Source organism: Colobus angolensis, unplaced genomic scaffold (assembly GCF_000951035.1).
Source record: "Colobus angolensis palliatus isolate OR3802 unplaced genomic scaffold, Cang.pa_1.0 Scaffold98, whole genome shotgun sequence".
Classification (NCBI taxonomy): domain Eukaryota; kingdom Metazoa; phylum Chordata; class Mammalia; order Primates; family Cercopithecidae; genus Colobus; species Colobus angolensis.
Window position 1 is genome coordinate 1,634,093 of NW_012123820.1, and position 18,507 is coordinate 1,652,599.

Here is an 18,507-nt window from a genome sequence, read left to right on the forward strand (position 1 = left end):
GTAGAACAGATCTGAGCTTCAAAAGCTAGGAAGCAGCCAGACCTTGGGGTCAGCGCCCAGGGAACATTAGCAGGGCAACCCTGTCACATCACATCCTCCCTATTAGGGAGCTGAGTCTGTCTTTCAAAGGATCCACAAGTCAGCTGCTGTGTTCAATGCTGCACCCTGATATGTCTAAGAGTACTGACATGATTCACTTAGTCAGGAAACGTAATCCAGGCCGAAGCAGAGGCAGGCTGTCAGTCACGCATCAACTGACTTGGCAGAATCACATTAACCTCTCACTGCCCAACACTTGATCCCAATGAAGTTTTCTTGAGCTGATCTTATTTTTCTATTTATTGCTCAATGAAGTGAAAATCGGTTATCTTGAACCCCAGATCTCAGAAACAAAGAAATTGGGCTACATAAACGTTCACAGCAGCTTTGTTAGAAAACAAGTCAAATGACCATCTGCAGTTGAATGGGCTAACAAACTGTTGTACATCCATACAGTGGATTATTATTCAGCAAACAAAGGAATGAACTATAAATACGTGCTAGAACATGGAAGAATTTCAAAATAATTATGCTGGGTGAAATAAGCCTGACAAGAAGAATATACACTCTATTTTTTTCGTTTTGTCTTTAAACATTCTAGAAAATGCAAACTAATCTATGGTGACGGAAAGCATATTAGTGGTTGCTTAGGGACTGGGGCTGGGAGAGGAGGGTTCCAATGAGTGAGAAGGGACAGGAGGGAGGTCCAAGGACCTTCTGAAGATCCAAGGACACTTTTGAAAGTATACATGCATTATGTTGATTGTGGTGATTGTTTCATACACACACATATATATGTTAACACTTACCTGTTATATACTTAAAACACATGCCGTGTACTTTAGTTGAAAAGTACTTCAATAAATTTGTTTTATAAAACTTTAAAAATAAAACAAAATTGGCCTAGCTTAAATCAAGCAGAAGGTTAATATATGTATTTTAATAAAAATGACCTGTAAAATTTTTTACAGTACTTGTTTTTTAAATGATCTTTATTTTTTAAATTGACAATTTAAAATTGTATATATTTATGGTGTACAACATGATTTTTTGATACATGTATACATTGCGGAATGGCTTATTCCAGCTAAGTAATGTATCATCATTTCACATACTTATTTTTTTGTGTGGTGAGAATATTTAAAATCTACTCTGTTAACCATTTCAAGCATATAATACATGGTTATTAACTATAATCACTGTGTTGTAGAATAGATCTTCTGAACTTATTCAACTTTTTAAGATTCTACACGGGTGAGATAATGTGGTATTTGTCTTTCTGTCCCTGCCTTATTTCACTTAGCATAATGTCCTTCAGGTTCATCCACATTACCATACTTGACAAAAATAACAAGATCTTCTTTTCTTTTCTTTTCTTTTCTTTTTGAGACAGGGTCTTGCTCTGTCACCCAGGCTAAGGTGCAGTGGCACGATCACAGCTCACTGAAGCCTCAATCTCCCAGGCTCAAGTGATCCTCCCACTTCAGCCTCCCTAGTAGCTGAGACCACAGGTGCATGCCACCATGCTCAACTAATTTTTTAATTTTTTATAGAAACAGGGTCTTGCTATGTTGCTCAGGCTGACCTTGAACTCCTGGGCTCAAGCAATCCTCCCTCCTGGGCCTCCCAAAGTGCTGGGATTACAGTCATGAGCTACCATACCCAGCCAAGATTTCCTTCTTTTTCTTTAAGGCATAATAGTATCCTATTGTGTATATAGACCACATTTTCTTTATCCATTCATCCTCATGGACACTTAGGTTGTTTCTCTATCTTGGCAATTGTGAACAATGCTGCAGTGAACATGGAGGTACAGATATTTCTTCAGGATACTGAATTCACTTCCCTTGGATGTATTCCCAGTAGTGAGATAACTGGATCATAAGGTAGTTCTATTTGTAATTTTTTTTACTAACTTTCATACCATTTTTCATAACAACTGTAGTAATTTATAGTTGACTCAACAGTGAACAAGGGTTCCCTTTTCTTCACATCCTTGCCGACATTTATTATCTCTTGTCTTCTGATAGCAAGACAATATCTCATTACGGTTTTTGCTTTGCATTTCCATGATGATTATTGATGTTGAGTCTTTTCTCACAGACCTGTTGGTCATTTGCATGTCTTCTTTGGAGAAATGTCTGTCAGGTCCTTTATCCATTTTTTAATCTGGCTGTTTTCTTGCTATTGACTTGAGTTCTTTATATACTTTAGATATTAACCCCTTATCGATATACAGTTTGCAAGTATTTTTTCCCGTTCATTCAGTAGATTCTCTCATGATGATGCATGATTTTTGTATAGTTTATGAAGCGAATACTCAGGGTATGAGGCCAAATGTCAAGGATTCCAATATGGAAGGACCTCTTGGTCACTTATCATCACTCCTGGAATCTATACGCTAGTTGAATAGCAAGAATAGGTACAATAAATAAATAGAAACAAAAAAAGTCAAAAGAAAAAGAAAAGAAAAGGGAAAATATATGTAGGACCAAGCTATACAGATGGCAGTGAGAACTAAGGATTTTGAATGAGCCCTGTCCAAAAGAACTGAAGAAATGAGTCTCAGCTATGCCTGGAACAAGGGTCACATATAATTGAGAGCAAAGGGGTGAAGGGGTACTCATGGCCATGTAGAGGTCAAATAGGGGCTGGCTCTGAGGTAACATGTCACCTCATTTCCTTGACTCCTTCAGTGGGTGGCCAGCCTGTCTGCTGTGATTTCCATACCCAATTCTTTTGTAGTATGCACAAATCCTCATATTTCAGGATATATGGACATCATCCTCATATTGTTAAGATATGCCCTCTTGTATTAAGCCTCGGGATACTCTGAAGCTCTTCTTTGGCAAACACGGATGGTAAGAGTTCCAGATTATCTTTTAAAATGTCCCCCAAAAGGACAATGGGTGCTAAAACAGGTAGACTGACAATACCCAGTTTGGACCACCAGATGTCAGCCTTTGCACAGTAATCAATCTCAGTAACCCCCAAAGACTGAAGAAGATAAATGAATTCAAGATAAGCATGAATTTTCCATAGCAGTCCAAAGGCATCAGATGCTTCTATTAGTAAACAGAGATGCTCTGAAAATAATCTTGCAGTCTCTGCTGGTACCTTCATCAGATCTTATGTGTCAGTTGCCCTATACCATCCAGAAACACATGTCAAGAGTGTTAAATTTGATAGGATTAATCAATGGAAGACCAAAAAAAAAAATCCTGTTCCAGGTTGAGGTGAAGAGAAGGTGGGGAGGAGAATGTACTGCATACATAACACCAATTACATCTATGGCAAAAATAATTGTCTCGTTCGCAGAGCTTTCCCCATTTGGTAAGGGTACTTTAAAGACCAAGTAGTCAAAACACTGCTAGATTTATACCATACTTAATCTAAGCATAATGGACTGGGAAAATTGTTCCCACCAGTTCACTAGCCTGGATCTGTAATCTTATCCTACGTCCACTTCTGTGGGAGCATTGTTGTCCTCAAAAGCTTACCTCAAATACAATACCTTGGAAATCAAATCAGCATGTCATTCTCTCCTTCCAATGAATCCCTATGCCACTTTAAAGTCTCTGCCATGGTCTACAATGTGCTGCATGGTCTAACCCCTGCCTACTTTACCCTATGTTATCCTCTCTACCACCCACAGTGGCCATTTTGCTATTCTAATAATAAATCAAATGCATTCCTGCCTCAGGACTTTTGCAGTCACTGTTCCCTCCTCCTGGAATTTTATTCCTGGAAATCTTTTCCTACTTGCTCCCTTACTTATTGAGGTGTCTGCAAAAATACTGTCTTTTCAGAGAAATTCCCTGACAATTTCATCTAAAATAGAACTATCCACAACCCTACCAAACCCCATTTCCTTCTGTCCCCTCACCGCACTTTATTTTTCTTTATTCACCTGCCATATAACCTACAAAGAAATGAGAGCATTTTTTTTTCTTTTTTGAGACAGAGTCTCACTCTGTCTCCCAGGCTAGAGTGCAGTGGCACATTCTCCGCTCACTGCAACCTCTGCCTCCCAGGTTCAAGTGATTCTCCTGCCTCAGCCTCCCAAGTAGCCACAATTACTAGCACCTGCCACCATGCCTGGCTAAGTTTCATATTTTCACTAGAGACTGGGTTTTATCATGTTGGCCAGGCTGGTCTCAAACTCCTGACCTCAAGCAATCCACCTGCCTCAGTCTCCCAAAGTGTTGGGATTACAGGCATGAGTCACCATGCCCAGCCTAGATCATATATTCTGTACTTGTTTGTTGCCTGTCTTCCACACTAGACTATAAGCTCAGAAGGGCAGAGGCCTGTCTATCTTGTATCACCACTGTATCCCCCATGATTAAAAAGCAGTGCCTGATGTACACATGGAAGCTCCAGAATAAATATTTGTTGAATAAATACATGAAATTCATTCCCTTATTCCACAGGGTTTTTTTCTTATTTTATGTTTATGGCACTATCATTCTCCTAATCAAATCACAAAACTTGGGGATATTTTTGACTCATCACTCTTCCTCACTCCTACATTCAGTCACTACCAAGACCTGTCTATTCTTCCATGCATCTATCCCTTTTCCCCCACCCTTCCATTCCCAGACACTCTTTTAGATCACTGTCTTGTCATCTCATACTGGGACATTTGCAATCCCTTCCATCCAAATCTCTGCCTCCACACCATCCTGCCCATTACCAGCTTAATCATCCCAAATAGTGCCCTCAATAAATCATGACCACCTATTGCCTCACTCCCCACAACACACTTGCTCTGCCAACTCCCTGAGTTCAGAAACCATCAGAATAAAATCTCCACTATTCCTCTATGCATATCTTTTCCTTTAGTCAAACTGGTCTCTCTGTTCCCTGCTCCTGCTTTGCCCTTTCCCAACATTGTGTACACTCTTCCTCCTACCAGAAGTAGCCTCCACTCTTCACTTTGTCTGACTGAATCCCCTTCCTATTCTTCATTTCCCAACCTAAATTCCCCTTCTTTATAAACCTCCTGAGCCAGACATGGTGGTTCACACCTGTAATCCCAGCACTTTGGGAGGCCAAGGTGGGAGGATTTCTTGAGGCCAGGAGTTTGAGACCAGCCTGGCCAACATGGTGAAACCCCATCTCTACTAAAAAAGAAAAAAGAGAGGAAACTCCCATTGACCACCACACACTATGATGCTATCTCCCTCCCCTGGTCTCTTATCTTTACCACTCATGTAATTCTAATTAAGGCCTTAAATTAACGCTTTTATACACACACACACACACACACACTCACCCACTCACCTCTGCTGGGTATCCTACCCACTTTCAAACACTCTTCTTCCTTTTGCTACCAAATTGAAAAAGAAGTGTTGCCATTTACTGTCTGTCCATATAAAATTATACAACACTAGTTCTATAATTGGTTCAACTCCCTAAATTTTAAGGATGAATATACTGAAGTCTAAATAGGCTAAGAAACTTACTGAATAACACTTTTTCATCCCCCAAATATGGCTTATTTTTCTTGTTTTGGAATAACCCTAAGCTCCAGAATCCTACACTTACCATGAAGCTCTTTTTGTCCAGATAGAATTTGATAGAATATGTGGTAGTTCCTCTCTCCAGGCTGCTGGAAAATCACCCTGGACTTTTCAAGCAAATCTGGATGATGAGAAATGAATAAAGATTCATTCTTAGGCATTCTTGTAAAATGTAGAACAAAAGAAATCAGGCTGAGTGCAGTGGCTCACAACTGCAATCCCAGTATTTTGGGAGGTCGAGGTGGGAGGAGCACTTGAGGCCAGGAGTTTGAAACCAGCCTGTGCAACATAGTGAGACCCCGTTTCCACAAAGACAAATTTTAAAAATTAGCTGGGCATGTAGCTGCAGCTACTTGAGAGGCTGAGGTAGAGGACTGCTTGATCCCAGGAGTTTCAGGGTGCAGTGAGCCATGATCATGCCTGAACAACAGAGTGAGACCCTGTCAGGAAAGAAAAGAAAAGAAGGAAAGAAGGAAGGGAGAAAGAGAAAGAGAGAGAGAGAGAAAAAAAAGGAAAGGAAAGGAAAGAAAAGAAGGAAGGAAGAGGAAAAAAAGTAATCAGATAGTGCATTGAGTACTTACAGATATCAATGTCCACAGATGACAGCATGCCTCTGGCACCAAAGTGCATCCTGATGAATTTGCCCTAGTGTGGACACAGAACACAGTTTCCTATTCAAATTTTCCAAGCACTTGCAAGGGCTTCATTATATGTAACTCTCAAAACAACTACTTCCTCAAAAGTAAGAAACAAACAAACCAAAAAAAAAAAAAAAGAACAGAAAAATGCAATATGGGTTTGAGATGAGACAGCACCAGCTAATATCTGGAGGAAGCCAGAATGATTGTCAGGACAAGCAGTGGTTCTGGCTTGTAGCCCCAAATCTGCTGATTGCTACCTGTGTATTCTTGTGGGCACTGTGAAACCTCTCTGGGCCTCACTGTTCTTATCTAAAGATGAGAAAAACATTTCCTCAGCATATTTGTTCGTTCATTCAACAAACATTCATTGAGCATCTACTAAGATCCAGGTAACCTTCTAGGCACTGGAGATACCACGCAAGAAAAATAGAAATGGTCCCTACCCTCACGAATCTTATAGGCTAGTGGGTAAGCAGCTACTGCAACAGCTCTGACATAAAATCACAAGAAAAGCCAGTATCCTAGGACTTAGAGAGTCAGAGAAAGAAGGGGCATAAAATGGAGTTGAAGAGGTAGACAAACTCCATATCATGTAAGCCATGTAGAACATGGGAAAGGGTAGGGTTTTATTTTTTGTGTGTTTGGGAGACATTGTTAGGTTTTAAGCAGAGGAGTGATGTGATCTAATTTGTTTCAAAGCACACCTTGGCCTAAATAATAGACGGATACCCTTTCTTCCTTATCAGTGAAAAGCCATAAGGCAGGATCTAGAGGGGCAGAAATGCTGTCCAGAGGTGCCAGCGCCCATGTCAGAATGCCAGATGCAGCTAAGGAGGTGGCACCCTCTGGTGGCAGCTAGAGCCTGTGGGATGAGGATGCTGGAACAGGGAGGAAGGCAGCCTGGTGGAGGTTGGCCCATGCCAGGAAGGCACCAGGGCAGGACAGCAGCCTGGCAAGAAGAGGTGAGTAGCTCTGTACAGGGGGATCGAACAGGTACATTAAAATATGTAGGACAGTGGGAGTCACACACACAAACACACATGTATATATACCCATACATACAAACATGCAGGTACATATATATGTGTGCACATACTCATATACAGAGGTATATATACACATATCTATTTAGTATTAATTGAAAATTTTAACCCAGATTTCTTGATTATTTTGAACTCCTTTTTCTTTTTCCTTCTCTCTTCTTTCTTTCCTTCCACTGATCCATCTTCATGCTTATTTTTCTCCTCTACTTCTTTCCTTCTGTCTTTCCAACTTTTCTCTCCTTTCTGTTCTCTTCTTCATCGTTTTTTAAGGCAAGTTCCTGCTCTGTCACCCAGCCGGAGTGTAGTGGTATCATCATAGCTCATTGTAGCCTCAAACACCTGGGTTCAAGTCATCCTCCTGCCTCAGCCACTTGAGTAACTGGGACTACAGGTGCACACCACCACTCCAGGCTGATATTTTTGTTTTTAGTAGAGACAAAGTCTCACTGTGTTACCCAGGCTGGTCTCGAACTTCTGGGCTCAAGCGATCTGCCCACTTCAGCCTCCCAAAATGTTAGGGTTACAGGCGTGAGCCACCACACTTGGCTATCTTTCTTTTTACCCGATATTTTTCCCTTTCTTCCTTTTATTTTTTTCCTTATCTTTCCTCTTTCCTTTTTAAAAATGTTCTTTTTCCATCCCTCTATTCCTTCCTTTTTCCTCCCTTGCTTTTTTCCCCCAGCTTTCTATCTTTCATATTTCAGCAGAAAGTCCTTTAGCATTCTAACAAGTCCCAAATCTACCAGTTGTTTTATGAACCAGTATTAGTGCCTGCTATGACCAGCCAGACACTGTAAGCACATCTAAATGTGAACAGAGCAGCTCTAAGGCTTTGGATGGAAACTAGCCAAATCAGCATGTGGTTATTATTTAATTATGCCCGGAGACTCAAACAGGAAGCCTTCTGCAAATTTTCTTGTGAATTATACAGTGGCTCCCTGCCACTCATTCTTGGCATAATATGGATTTGTTAAACTAGGTTTAGAAATCCAAATTCTTCCCCTTCTGTGGGAATTCTAGTTATCAAAAGCTACTTAAAAATACTTTCTCGTCAGCCCCCCAAAAAAGTCTTCAGTGAAAAATATGCAGGGGTAAGGAGGCCATAGGCAAGAGTACAAACAGTAATTGTGGTGAGTGAATTAGGAAGTGCTTACTAAATTGACTTGTCATAAGGGGTTTAGGAAATTACGGAGAAAATATTTCAAATATGTAAAACATAATAAAATATAAAGCATGATTATAATTTTTTGGGTGAGCTTCTCTACTGGGAGTGTAATTTGAAACGATTAAGATAAATTCTTTTTTCTTGAAATTGACCAAATAGAAACTCTTCAGATGTATATTTATTTATAAAAATTTAATAGTCTTAATGATATAGATGGTAAATGTTTGTGAGAAATCTAACATTACAAACTTTAATCAAAGACCTTCTTTGGTGTTCCAGAATTTTTTTCATACCTATGTGCTTACATATGAGTTTTACCATTGCATACAAAGTAAATACTTTGATAGTATGCTAAATCATGTTACTTACAAAACGAGAGGAGTTGTCATTTCTCAGGGTTTTAGCATTTCCAAATGCTTCCAAGATAGTATTCACTTGCATGATTTGCTTTTCTAACGCCCCCTGAGACACATGAAAGAGAAGTACAGTTGATTAAGCTATTAGTAGAATTCTGTAATGTGGCAAGCCCTCCATCTCCAGGTCAAACCTCATTCTTGCTTTGATAACCAATGGCCAAAACCTGCTTCCAAATTTGGTTATATTATCTTGGAATGAGAAATCAGAAAAACAGTTGGATGACAGAGGCTAACAATATACAATACCCCTATGAATATGTGGGAGCTCATTTATTTGCAATGCTTCTTTTTTGGTTGGCATTGGCCTGAGTGGGAAAAGAAAACCGTCACCAAATAAAAAAGAAAAACATACCAGCTTATTTACAGACAAACATCATATCATGTATTTCCCCCATCATTAATCTTCCTCTCTTCCCATCTGATCTTTGCACCTGGAAATTTATCCTAGCATAATACAACAGACTCTTGGTGTTATTAAACTACACTTTTGCTTGCTTCTTTTCCTAAGTAATCTAGAGGTTCCCACCAAGTAGTGACTTTTAATAGTATTGATCTTGAATTTGAATCACGTGTGCTCAGGCTGATGGGCCAAAACATATCATGGACCTGTCTACCATATCTACATGGCTTTATTGTTTTCCAGTCAGCCTCAAAGACCCATTTTATGGGGGTAACTATATAGTATATGGTATTTAATAATTTATAAATATTATATCCCTTCTTATATCCCTTCTACTATATAATACTCCCCATTTTATGGGGGAACATATATAGTACATCGTACTCAATAATTTATGGATTTGTAAGTATTGTATCCCTTCTCAGTAATATGGGTTTACTGTCCTTCAAATAAGTTAGAGAACATTATATATACATGAGCAAAGATTTCCATAGAAGTGTTATATATTATGTATTGTATTATATCATAAAACTCAATGGCTAAACCAAACCATTTAATGCACACCAAAAAAAAAAACCCACAAAAATCTAAAATGCTTGTAAAAACAAAGTTATATCTACTGAATAAAAGAGTTCAATGATACCCAAAGAAATCAATAATCAAATTCAGGAATGTGGTCGTTAGAAAAGAAACTTCTATAGTTTAAAAATTGAGCCAGATGACTATTTTAATATATTTCTTACTTTGCAAAAACAGCAAACATCCAGTATCGAATTGAAAAAGCAAAATAATCATGCCAGACATAGAAAAATGAGAGGTCTAACAGCTCAATAACTCATTGATTTTGAGTTCCATTCAGCATTACCTAATTTTATTTTGCATACCAACGTGTATGGTCTTAGTTATCTTCAAGTTATTATGATGTCCATTAACATGTTAATGGAGCTAAACTAAAATGAACAAGTTTTTGTTTGTTTGTTTGTTTGTTTTTTTAATAGGGAAGGCAAAGATTTTTCTGAACGTGGTATGTGATTAACATTGAGGGGTATGTCCATTAGGCATTTAGAACTTGATCCAGGAGTTAGGTATGAATGAAGAAAACTTTTATTGGTGCATATTTGTGGGAATTTGATATCTCACAGTAGCTAAAGGGATTCAGAAATATCCAAGCCACCGATGACTCTAGACTTTAGGTAAGATGGTTTGAATCTTGAGGACTTAACTTACAGATCCAACAAAGACCAGGCCAGAAAATGCCCCTTTAAGCAGAAGTGAAATTGATTATGTAATTAATGTTTCCATGTTATTGTTTGGAGCACTTACTTGATGATCCTCTCAAGGAACAAAGGAAAGATTTTAAAAAAAAATGCTTTTCTATAATTTGCAAATTGTCCTGTGGCACTCGTTGCCTCCTTACTTCCCAAAAGTGATCAGGACAGAGCTTCCATGATCCAGTGGATAGAGCCACCTCATCTTTTCTGCCAAGCTATATAAACACTTACCGGCTTTTTCCTGGGTTCACTCATGGCTGCTATGGTGGCAAAATACTGGATAATATGTTTGCTGTTCACAGTCTTTCCAGCACCAGATTCTCCTCTGTGATTTGAAATTCAGTGACACAGTTAACTAGTTCTTATTATCAATGCAATGAAAGAAAGGTAATTTTGATCATATAGGCTATGGCAAGCAAGGAAGCTTTTACATAAAAGTAGAGCTTCTGATGGAACTTGAGGACATACTGACATTTAACTGGTTGGGAGAAAGGCAAGGACATTTCAGGCTGGAAAAACAGCACGGGCAAAAATCTGGAGTTAGAAAGATCACAAATTTTGTAAATATTAGGAAGCCTGTTCCTTATGGTCCTAATAACAAACAGTAGGAAAGCGCCTCTTCTAACTAGACAAGGCTCCTCACTACCAGCTGTTCAAGAGATTTTCACATATGAAGGCTACCATACAGCCAAGTCCAACCCTCTTTTCAGAAAAAGGCTACCAATTACTTCACCAGGCAGTTGGGCTTTAGGCTTTACCTTACCTTTGACAACCAGCTAACTTTGTAATGTGGGAAGAGCACAGTGGTAAATCTATAGCCTCTTCAACATAAGCATCATTGAATCAAGGCCTGCCTGCCTTTATCTATACAAAACTCCAGAAAATAGTTTATTATCTCTATGAAAGTCTGAACTCCAACTGTTCATCTAGCTCTAAAATTCTGAGACCTTATGATCTCTCCTGGGATAACTGAAGCCAATGGAGAGCCCAATGTACAAGGTGGTATCATCATCATTGCATGGGAAGGTAAAGGACTTTAGCACTTCACAGCCCCTTGAGTCTCAGTCACCATGCTGACACTTTACCTGGCTGGCCAGTGCTCTTTTCATCAAAATTTACATACAATAAGATACCACTGTGACCCTTCCTTCTATCCTTTTCACTCCCTTTCTTATTTCTCTAAATGTCACCATCTTTTAGTTTTCACTGCTTCATGTACTTTGGCCTGCCCCAATCTGGCTGCCCACAACTGCTTCTTAAATGTTCCATGGGCATACCTACTGGACATTCAGCCCCTCTGCTTAGCCATCCAGAGGCTTTTGAAGGTGACCATTTGGGACAGTGTAGCTCTCTTAATCATCAAGAAGGCAATTAAGATCAGCTCATGCACTATTTCTAAAGGATCTCTGAAAATGAGGGAGGCAGACTAGCTGACACCATATTTGGAGTCATCACTGACTAAAGCACAATGACAATTTCCTAAGTATCTTTTTCTTACCTCAAAGGTATTGCACCTAAAGGGCAATTAATTCAAAGACGGTGAATCAAAGTTTTATTCCCAGTGAAATGGAGGTATCTATTTCCACCGAAACTTACTTCAGGCCAAAAAAGAAAAAACAAGGCAAACACTTACGTAAAGAGTATAGACTGATTTTCTCGATCTACAAAAGAAAGAAAAATGCCAGAATATTCTTATGTTCAAGGATTATGTATTAGTATGAACTTATTCAAAATTTCCCTAGCTATAATTTGAAATCAGACACATGGGAAAGGATTAGCATCATTTATAGTTAGAAAAACATACCACTCAAATGGTACAGAGTAAAATCGATTTTCTCTTGCCCCTATGTATGCCAGTCATAAGAACATATACATTAAAGGCCTATTTCTTTGCTCTACATACAAATGGTAACCAACTAATGATTGAGATTCTTGACACTTTAAGCCTTTTAAGAATCATTGTGTAATAATATCTATAGAATAACTTCTTTGTGCCAGACACTAGAGCAGATGCTTTATATAATAAAGGCTAACATCTACAGGGGGCTTACTCTGGGCCAGCCACTGGGCCAAGCACTTTAAATGCATTATCTCACTTTGATGTACAAACTAATCGGCCCAATAACCCTAGGAGGTAGGTACTATTTCGCCCACATTTTATCTAGAAGGAAACAGAGGCTTCAAGTGATTAGCTAACTGTAAAGGCCATGCTCCGCTCACAATGCCTAAGTGCCTCTTAGGGACATAGAAAAAAAGTAGATCAGATATTTTTACTTTTCATTTTGTAGGGCAGCTACTCACTGTGAAGCATGTCCTGAAAGGCGTTATTGGCAACAGCAAAGATGTGAGGGGGAGCCTCTGATCGCCTCTTCCCTTTGTAGGCGGCCACGACTTCTTTCTTATACACGGGAAGCCATTTGTAAGGGTTTATGGTCACACAGAAAAGACCTGAATATGTCTGAGGGAAGATCAGAAAAGATTTCAGAAACTAGATTAGAAATACTTCCAGGTTTGTCAGCTCTTCCACTGTCAAGTAACATTTGCTCAAATGTTACTTATAAAGGAACTCAGAGGAGAGTTTTTGGAATCATGTAGAGAAGGGACTTCTAACAAGAAGAGATAGAACCAGGTTAGAGTAACATCAGGACCTGGGATTACCTCTCTCCTGGGAGACCTGCTAATTACTAACAAGTCTGACACATGGAGCTTCTGAAGACAGAGAGGACCCTAATGGCAGGACTGCAGAGATTTCAGTAACCAGCCATCAGGCAATTTGAGGCCAGAGGGGATTCTCTGCCTCAGCAAGATTAGGGGCTTGATTTTTAGGGCACTGAGAAGGAATAGCTCATGTGGGTCACTCAGTCACTGAAGAGGTTGAATTATGGCCCCCAAATAGATATGTTTATGTCCTATTCTCCAGAGCCTGTGAATGAGATCTTATTTGGAAAAAATAGTCTTTACAAATGTAATTAAGGGTTAAGGGACTCAAGATGATGACATCCAGGTGAGTCTTAAATACAATAACTTGTGTTTTTATAAAAGACACACACAGGAGAAGGTGATGTGACAATGGAGGCAGAGACTGGAGTGATACAACCAAAAGGAATGTTAGAGCCGCTAGAAGCTGGAAGAGACAAGGAAGGATTCTCCCTAAAGGCCTCCAGAGGGAGTGCAGCCCTGCTGATTGGATTTGATTTTGGACTTCTGGCCTCCAGCACTGTAAGATAACAATTTCTGTTGTTTTAAGCCACCCAGCTTGTGGTAATTTTGTTACAGCACCTCAGGGAAACTAATACAGTTACATGGTAAATCAGAGAGCTGAGGAGCAAGCTGGTTGCATGCCATGGGTCCTATGGCCATGGGTCCCAGATGCTACATCTTAGCTTAATCTACTCAGCACTGCTTCTGCTGCATAGGTTTTGAGCAAGTCAAAGAACCTGAGCAACCAACCAGCATCAATTTAATGATGATGAAGAAATCATCTCACTCATTAATCACTAACTAGGTGACATGCATTGAACTAGGTGCTTTACCTACATTCTTTTATTTAATCCCCCAAGCTCCCATGGAGAGGCAGACATTGTTATCCCACTTTATAGATAAGGCAACTTCAAGAAGTTAGGAAACTTAACAAGCAAGTGACAGTGCTGATGGTAGTCTGTCAGGCTTCAAGTCTCATGCTTTTAACTAAGGGTGACCTGTGGAAAGGCACATGAATGTTGACAAAATAAAATTGGGGAAATGTTAAGGTCCCTTCCCAGTAGACATTCCTCAAGGACTATCCCCATGTGAGCATGCTTAGACTCAATGTGAGAGATCACCCAGGAGAGACTGGGACATGCAATCTGAGTGCCAGCATGACAGTTCAGCAGGAAAGCGTATTACACACATAGATCATCCACTGGCCATAGCGCCGCTTCAGGGCATGCAGCACGGATGCCTCATTGAGGTGAGTCAGCATTGCCATGTCTTCAATCATTTCAAACTCTGGAGGATTCATCTGCTGGATTTTGTCCTCTTTTATGCTCAGACTCTGCAGAGAGAAGAAAAATACATGATATATTCCCCTGTCTCTTATGCTTATTCATTTTCCCACGCATCAGAAAGAATATTCAGACTCAAAAAGAAAAAACTGATGCCTCATTAGTGGATGGGGCCAGAAGAAATTAAGCCAAACTTCATGGAAAAAAAACAGGTGCTCCCTGAAAAAGTCCTCTCCTTCCCTAAAGATGAAGTAAACATAGTATTTTTGTTATATCAAGATTTTCTGTCATGCACTACCCTAATCTTGTGGCTTCTGGCTAGCCCTGATTGCCTCTAAGAGTACATAGATCATATTACGCACGATCTAACCCCCAACTTCCAGCCCTTGATGTCCCAACATACCTTGGAAATTTAGAAGAAGCAGCTTGGAGTGGAGGATTAAGGAGGCAGACCTTATCCTTCCTAGACCTAGTTCAAAACCTGTTTCCTCCCTCAAACCTTCCCAACTACTCCAGCTTATTAGTTTATCCTCTTTTGTTAAGTCTTACCACTTGTACTGTCTTTACATTAATACTCTTGTGTATGTTTTAATAATTGACTATGTTAGACTATTTTCTGGCTAGATTATAAATACCTTAAGAAGAATTTTTGATGTTGTCTTCTTTAATGACATTCAAAAACTTGCACATGCATGTTCATTTTTGATGTTGTCTTAATAACTATAATTATTAAATGCTTAATAACTATAATCACAATGCTTGGGATATGGTAAATAATAAATATTAATATCTTGATTAATATGGATGCATTTCTACTATCAAATACTTTCTTGGGATTCTTCTCACAGGTTTCCTAACACGCTTTCTATACCCCTTTTCTATGATTAATACATATTTGTGTCAATTGATTGCCCCATTTAATCCTAGTTGGTGATGGCTTCTTCCCAAGGCTCTTACACTCTTTACATTCTTGATTCAGTTTCTATCCATCTGTCTTCTTCGACATTGATCTAATAGTAATCCCTCTTCTTTTGAGTCCCTTCACTTTCTGTATTTCAAGGACTCCTTATCTCCCCTCAAACCCATGCAGAACGTTATCCTATCTCATACATCTTCAAAAACCTCCCCTTTTCCCTAATTCTATTTTTCTATTTTTTTCATTACCAACTTTCATCAATAAGTAGTACTTTACACCCACTGGATTTATTGCCTTTGTTAATGTTACAAAGACCAAAGGTGATTGGAAGTGTAGTCACTTCTAACACGAGGAAGAGGAATCCTGGAGCCAGGGAGACACAGAATAAAGCTGGGGGAATGGGACCTTCATTACATGAAGGAAGGACAAGCAGGACAAAATAAACCACCTTCAGACTCTTCTTTCTACCTGCATTAATGGCTTTCATGCTCTTCTTCCTATGGTTGTAACCACATTATAGTCACAAATCACCTTAAGTGCTGTTGAAGGCAAAGTAGTTTGTTTTGGAGAATGTGCTCAGAAGAGCAAGCCTCACATCTGGAGGCCTAATAAAATTTAGTTGGTCATCATTAAGAAAATGAGAAGACAATACATAGACTGAGAGAAAATATGTACAAATAATACATGTGATAAGAGATTTGCATCCAGAAAGTAAAAAGAACTCTTACAACTGAATAATGGAGAGGCAATAGCCCAATTAAAAAAAATGGGCAAAGAGCTTGAATAGACATTTCTCTGAAGGAGATAAACAAATGGCCAATATGTACATGTAAAGATGCTCAATGTCATTAGTCACTGGGGAAATGCAAATAAAAACCACATTCAAATACCACTTTATGCCCAATAGAATGACTATAATCAAAAAGAAAATAAAATGTGTTCGTAAGGATATAGAGAAAGTTTCATTCTTGTATGTTGCTGATGGAAATGTAAAATGGTAGCCACTTTGGAAAGCAGTTTGGAAATTTCTCAAAATGCTTAATATAGAGTTACCATATGATCCAGCAAATGCACTCCCAAGAGAAATGAAAACATGTGTTCCCACAAAAACTTGCACATGCATGTTCATAGAAACATTATTCATAATAGACAGAACATACAAACAACCCAGTAATAATCAACTGATGAATGGATGAACAACATGGTATATCCATAAAATGGAATACTATTTATCCATAAAAGGGAATAAAATTTTATTCATGTGACAATGTGAATGAATCTGAAAAACATTATGCTAAGTGAAAGAAGCCAGAAACAAAAGGCCACTGATTATATGCTCCTATTTATCTGAAATTGCTAGAATAGGCAAATCTATAGAGATAGAAAGTAGATCAGTGATTGCCTGGGGCTGGTGCAGGAGGAAAGAAAAGGGAATGACTGCTAATGGGCACAAGATTTCTTTGGGGGATCTTTTCTAATAAAGTATTGTCCCAAGGCTAAATGACCCTGACTGAGTCTCTCTATTTCTTCGTTTACTGATTTAGGACTAAGGAAAATTTCTTGCTGAATTTTCCCTTGTCCACCTATTTATGTTCAGTTGAAAAGGACCAAGTTCTTTTCTTAATTTCATGAAGAGTTAAATAACATCTACCTAATTTGAGATTTTTTTACATAACAAATATTGACTGTCAGGAAGACAGAATTTTAAAAATCAGATGGCAACACATTAGATGGTAAATTGCCTAAAAACAAATACAGCATTAAAAAGACAAACTTTCTTGATATCAACAATATCTGCTTGTTATAGGATGTGGCGTGTTATGGATTTGGGAAGAGACAGAATTTAAAGAAGTTTAAAGAAGTGAATATTGGCAGGGAATCATCTGCAAAATCTATAAGGAAGCATTCATTGAAGTAGGATAGAAATGGGGCCCAGCTTATACCACGGGGTGGCAGGTAATGTGAAGTCAGCAATATAGGCAAAGGTTCTGAGAGTGAGCTGTCTTCTCAATGTTACCCTACTGCTCTGAATGCTTTGGTGGCAGGGAGAAGGGGCTGGGTATTATGGCTTCACTACACATTTCCTCTGTGAAACAGTCTAGCTTGTACCCCAACACTTGGCATAACATTTTCTTTCAAAGGTCATAGATGACCTCCTAATTCTGAAATCCAAGACTTTCTCCAACTCTTAATCTCCTTCTGTAGCATTCGTCATTATTGGCCATTCACCCATCACTTGATCTCTGTGACACTATGCCATTTTTACTCAAATTATACATCTCATTCTTGATCCTACAAACACAACTTGCTTCATGGTTCCTTAAGTCATTATTCATCCCACAGGATACCTTTTTAAAAAAATACTAACTTGAAACATTGATGAAAAAGTGGAAATGGCTATGAGTTCTGGTCAATAATCTTTGCCACTGGCAATTGTGTTACTCTGATTTATTCACTGTTCTTTATTAAATCTTTGATGGTAAGAGGAGGTTTTTTTTGTTTGTTTATTTGTTCTTGGTGACAGGATCTCACTCTGGTTGCCCAGGCTGGGGTGCAACCAGAGTGGGATCCCGGGTGCAACCAGAGTGGGATCCCTGCTCACTGCAACCTTGACCTCCCCAGATTCAGGTGATCCTCCCACCTCAGCCTCCCGAGCAGCTGGGACTACAAGCACATACCACCACACCTGGCTTATTTTTGTATTTTTTGTAGAGACAGGATTTTGCCATGTCGCCCAGGCTGGTCTCAAACTCCTGGGCTCAAGCAATCTGCCCGCCTCGGCCTCCCAAAGTGCTGAGATTACAGGCATGAGCCATTGTGCCCATTGACTTAAGGAGGAGCTTCTTAAAATGAATGACTCCACAGTGAGTCAGTGGTATCTCCTACCCCAGGTCTTTAATTAAAATATTATAGAAATAATATATTTAGTTATTTGATAGAGAACATAGTCAACAACACAATGAAATAAAAATTTCTTTACCTTTCCATCTGTTGTCTCAACAATTACTGTTCCATCATCTTCACTCCCTTTTACCTCAGCCTCGATATAAGCATTCTCACCATCAGGGATCCAGCATTTCTTCTTCCCTGTAGAGAAAAAAAAATGGA

General features: G+C 39.1%; 1 protein-coding gene across 1 annotated transcript in view; it reads right to left on the reverse strand.

The window, feature by feature from the left end:
• Positions 1 to 18,507, reverse strand: part of MYH15 (myosin, heavy chain 15) — a 136,620-nt gene that overhangs the window by 102,786 nt on the left and 15,327 nt on the right. Inside the window, 8 exon segments of the mRNA XM_011932807.1 lie at positions 5,590 to 5,685; positions 6,146 to 6,209; positions 8,783 to 8,875; positions 10,732 to 10,825; positions 12,134 to 12,161; positions 12,802 to 12,958; positions 14,390 to 14,533; positions 18,380 to 18,486. Coding sequence (XP_011788197.1) covers positions 5,590 to 5,685; positions 6,146 to 6,209; positions 8,783 to 8,875; positions 10,732 to 10,825; positions 12,134 to 12,161; positions 12,802 to 12,958; positions 14,390 to 14,533; positions 18,380 to 18,486 — 783 coding nt within the window.